The following is a 5,090-nucleotide window of genomic DNA, read 5'->3' on the forward strand; positions in this document are numbered from 1 at the left end:
GTAACTATACTTTTTTTAATTAATTAATATTTTAATTGTTATTAAATGGGGTTAAATAAGTAAGAGTTAATTTTTTAATTTTTTTTAATTTTTTTAAATAATTTTTTATTTTAGATATAAGGTAATAAAAAGTGTATTTGATTTTTTCATTTTTTTAAAATTTATTCAAAATTTTATCATGTAATGATATGGCAGCTGACGTGTCAAAATTAATGACGTGCCAGCCTATGTGTTCATCTACAGCATCACTCCAATGATGGAGCGACACGTAAGCAATCAGAGCTTACGTGTCACCTTTGACTGTCCACATATACAGTGGACCAGTCAAAGTTCGGTAATTTTATAAATATTTTGTGGTCTTCGTTATTATTATAAATAAGTTATTTTTAATCGGTATTTTGGTAAAATTCCCTATCATATAACATATATAGTAATTGGAACCTCCCTTGTCTTGTCAACAAAGACAACAAGCAGCTTCCTCTCAACCACAGCTTCGTGATCTTCACTAGAGATAAAGATGGGACGAGAGACGTGGGGTTAGAAGAACTTCAAGAGGAGTAGCTTTGGGTACTGAAAGTCCCGGGGTCTCGATCATATCCACCGGCTCATCAAAAGGTGTGTGTAAATCAAATGCATGGAGAAGACGAGCGAGAGTCAAGTGAATAAGCTTGAGTGCAAAAGAGATAGCTGGGCACATTCGCCTTCCGGATCCGAAAGGGATGAGTTCAAAATGTTGTCCTCTTACATCTATATCTGCATTTGTAGTGAGAAATCTCTCCGGCAGGAACTTGAGGGGATCAGTCCAGATACGTGGGTCTCTGTGTATCTTCCACAGATTTATCAGAACACGGATTCCGACGGGAATTCTGAACCCACCTACGGAACAGTCTTCCATGGCTTCATGAGGTACTGCAAGCGGAGCTGCAGGGTATAGCCGCGTCGTCTCTTTCACGATGGCTTGGAGGTAAGGTAGGTTTTCGATATCTTCTTCACTCACGTTTCTGTCATTGCCGACGCAGGTGTCCAGCTCATCTTGAGCTTTCTTCAGTGCAGGACGATTGTTCAATAGCAAGCTGAGGGCCCAAGTCAGGGTTATGGAAGTCGTGTCACTCCCGGTGAGTACCATCGTCTGAACAGAAGGAAGAAAAAACAACTATCAATTGCTACAACCCATGTTACCTGACACCTAGAGCAAAAATAAACAACGAGAGCTTTTTGCCAAAATAACTATTAAAAAAATTTTTTTTTGAATTTTTTTTTTTAAAAATACAATTTATTTGTAAACTTTTGATCACCTTATTTAAAAAATAATAATATTTAAATTTTAAGATATTTATAAATCGAAAAAATCTAACTCTTACCCATTTATTATGGATTAAAAATATTTATAAATTAAAAAATCTTACTCTTAAGTCTTACCTATATATTATCGATTTAAAATATTTATAAATTCAAAAATATACAAAAAAGTTATTTTAGAGTTTAAAAATACAATTTATTTGTAAACTTTTTATCACCTTATTTACAAAATAATAATATTTAAAAATTTAAAATATTTAAAAATAGAAAAAATTTAACCCTTACAGATTTATTATGGATTTAAAATATTTATAAATTAAAAAAATATTACTTTTTATGTCTTACCCATATATTATCGATTTAAAATATATATAAAATAAAAAATATACATTTTAATTTATCTACAATTGACAGAAATTTCATTAACATAAAATCAGAATTTAAATAGTAAATCACAAAAAAATTAATACAATAATTAAACACCTAAATTCAAATCAATAGTATAATTAAACACAATAATTATATTCAATTAACAAAAACCCTTAAAAATCACCCTACTAAATCGGGTTTTGAAATTCAAATTCGGGTTTGGAGGGTGAGTAAGGCTTCGATTTTGAGAGAAGGGGCGACGAGAGAGTGAAATGATAGGGTATTAAGAGAGAGAGTGGCGAGAGAGTGAAATGATAGGGTATTAAGAGAAGGGGCGACAAAGAGATAAATGATATGCTTCGGTTTTGAGAAAGGGCGGCAAGAGGATGAACAGAGGGGAACGGAGAAGAAGAACGAGATATGAGACTTAGACGAAGTTTGGGTTGAGAAGAAGCGAGAGCAGTTGAGAGGGGGGCGCTGAGGGCGAGCGGCGGCAGTAGGGGAGCGGTCGTGACCGAGCGGCGGCAACAAGGGAGCGACCGAGGCCAAGTGGAGGCAGCAGGGGAGCGGTTGTGGCCGGGCGGCGGTAACAGGAGAGGGGGTGAGAGGAGAGGAGAGGAGAAAGATCGAGGAAGAAAGATTAGAACGAAAAAAATATAAATGAGGGCTCACGTGGCGAGAGATAACGGGGCAAAAGAGGAAAATTGAAAATGACATGGCAGCTGACATGTAAAAAATAATGACATGGCAATCGATGTGTTCATCTACCATACTGCTCTGATGACATGGTGACATGTAAGCAGTCAAAGCTTAGGTATCGCCTGTCAACATTTATAGTGAACTGGTCAAAATTGGGTATTTTTCAAAATAAGTTGATAAGTTGTTTTCAGAAATAAGTTTTCTCAAATGGTTATTTTGGTAAAAAGATAAAAAAAAATGAAAAAAAAAAAAAATCGGAGGTAGAGGAAGAACCCTATCTTACCAGGCTTGTCGCCTTTATGAACGTTTCGGTATCGTCGTCAGAAAAATGGGAGTTATCCAGGGCAGTCAGCATCACATCTAAGAAATCATGATCAGGTCCACGCTCACCAGTGAGTCTCTGGAGTCGACGTTCTTCCAACCAGATAGAACATAGGGAATCTAGTCCCTTAAATATCTTCTTCATGGCACGTATATGACCCCCAATATCAAACCACTCAAGCATGGGAATCGCATCAGATGGAATAGGATTACCACTCAGCAAAGAGAAATCATTTGTCAATTTTCGGAACTTCCTCGCCTCCATCTCATCTTTTGCTGAATTTGCGATCGAGTATCTCTTGCTGGCGACCGCCAACATCATAATGTTGAAGAGAAAATCATCAAACCACTTTTTCATCTCAACTTTGATGGGAACTTTCTTCTTCTCTATCCAACCTTTGTACAAATCTTTTATGTACAGATCGATCTCTCTGGCACGAACATGCCTGAGTAACTCGAGCTGACGACCCGAGAGAAGCTGAATAGTGGCTATTTTGCGGGACTCGCGCCAGAAGGGGCCATACTGTGCAAACCCCAGCATTTTGTAGTTGTAACAGAGATACTTGCCGGCGGAACTCAGTGGACGAGTCGCAAGAGCTTTGTCATTAGTGGTGTAGCACTCTTTTGCCATTTCCCAACTGCTCACCACAATAGTTCGGTGAGAACCAATCCAGAGTGTCATCAGTGGGCCATACTTGTCAGCGAGTGCTCCCAGCGTTCTAACGAGAGGCTGTCGGTCGCCGCCAAGTTTGTGGAGGTGACCAATTATTGGCCACCGTCCTGGGACTTCCAGTGGTGCAGAATCGGTTCTTCTTTTCTTCTTACCCTGGGACTGGTATATCCAGAGACTGAAGAAGAAAGCGAGCAAAAAGAGGGCAGCGACGATCGCTCTCTGTGGTAGACGCATTTCCATCTCCATTTCCATGGCTGGTTTACGAATGAAAGATGCACCCTGGTGCTCCTATATTTAAATGATCCTGAAAAACCATATGAACCACAATTCTAGGCTTCATTAAGGACACGCCAACATGATAAGACAGAATTATGTCAATAGTCAACATGAAAGCAGTGGAGCTTGAAAATTTTGTATAAAATCTCAATGATTTCAAACTCGATAAGACAGAATTATGTCAATAGTCAACATGAAAGCAGTGGAGCTTGAAAATTTTGCATCAAATCTCAATGATTTCAAACTCTTTGCTCCTTTTTGTGGCTAACATTAATCTGATCGCGTCAAATGAATCCCACACCGCATGCTACGTTCAACGAGGTCAACCATTGACCTGTTGAAATGAGCTCAACCACATATTTTTCAGACGGAAAATGAAGTTCGTCCACGAAACCATTCAAATAGAATATGAAAGAAATAGAGGCTAGTAGGGGTGGCTTCGAACCGAGCCGGTTCGTAAGCGGCTCGAGTTTGGTTTGGTTCGGTTTCATTTGTTATTTATCGAGTTCGGGCCCCGAAATCGGCTCGTTTACCTTAACGAGCTGAGCTCGACCGAAGCCAGGTACGGCTTGTCAGCTCACGAGCCGGCTCGAGGTGAGTCAGAATCGGTGTCGAGATCGGGAGTGGGAGCGGGATCGAGAGTGAGGGGGGGGGAATTTTTTCCTCCCCTCGTCACCGCTGAGCCCCTCCCGTCGGTTGTTGTCGCCGCCTCTACCGCCATCACAGATGTTTGCCGGCCGTTTCTACCGCCGTCGCAGCTGCTAGCCGGCCGCCTCTATGGCCGTCCGTTCGAATTCTTCCTCTCCTCGCCGTCGCCGTCGCCACCGCTTCCGTTGCCGCCGCCGCCTCCGTTGCAGCCGTCATCCCCGACGACAGGTCCTCCCCGGCGCTGTAACCCCCTTCCCCCCTCGTCGTCTCGACGAAAAACTAGAACCTAGCTTCAGGGGAGAAATTAGGGGAGAAATAATCTCCCCCTTCCCCCACGCGAAGATGATCTCACACATGCGAGATCAAAAGAAACAAAAAAAAAAATTTCCTCTCGAAAAAATTAATTTTTTTTATAGAAATAAGTTTCTATAAAATATTAGTGTCTCATGTTTTTTTAAACATTTTTCTAATTGAATTTTTTTATTAAAAATCATATAATTTTCTAAGTAATATTTTCATACCAAGAAGGGGTAGAAAACTGTATAGAAATTTTTTGAATAAATATTTAACAGTTGATGCTGTAATACTTTTAGCATGAAGCACTTTTCATTGTATTTTTGTGTTTGATATTTTATTTAATTAAAAACTTATCGATAAGTATAATAATATATTAGATTGATTATTAATTTTTATTTATTTCCCTAGAAGAGACAATAAAAGGTCAATTTAACTTTCCTAAGAAAATTTTAAAATATTTCTTGTAATTTTCTAATATGTCACTAACAGTAATAAGATTTTATTTAAA

General features: G+C 39.0%; 1 protein-coding gene across 1 annotated transcript; it reads right to left on the minus strand.

Moving 5' to 3' along the window:
* Positions 1-418: 418 nt before the first annotated feature.
* LOC137955070 (cytochrome P450 CYP82D47-like) lies at positions 419-3,613 on the minus strand. The gene is made up of 2 exons (XM_068801943.1): positions 2,651-3,613; positions 419-1,129 (listed from the first exon to the last, which is right to left on the minus strand). Exons 1-2 carry the CDS (start codon positions 3,611-3,613, stop codon positions 506-508), a joined length of 1,587 nt encoding a protein of 528 aa, XP_068658044.1. The 3' UTR covers positions 419-505.
* Positions 3,614-5,090: the final 1,477 nt, after the last annotated feature.

Source organism: Aristolochia californica, unplaced genomic scaffold (assembly GCF_029961685.1).
Source record: "Aristolochia californica isolate CCGP_79_NKW_82.1479 unplaced genomic scaffold, dmAriCali1.0.hap1 SCAF_2, whole genome shotgun sequence".
Taxonomy (NCBI): Eukaryota; Viridiplantae; Streptophyta; class Magnoliopsida; order Piperales; family Aristolochiaceae; genus Aristolochia; species Aristolochia californica.

Excerpts from the sequence above, each read along its gene's own strand:
- LOC137955070 (XM_068801943.1), bottom strand. The coding sequence starts at position 3,613 with ATGGAAATGGAGATGGAAATGCGTCTACCACAGAGAGCGATCGTCGCT. Across the intron at positions 1,130-2,650 it reads TCATAAAGGCGACAAGCCTG|ACGATGGTACTCACCGGGAG; the intron begins GTAAGATAGGGT and ends CCTTCTGTTCAG.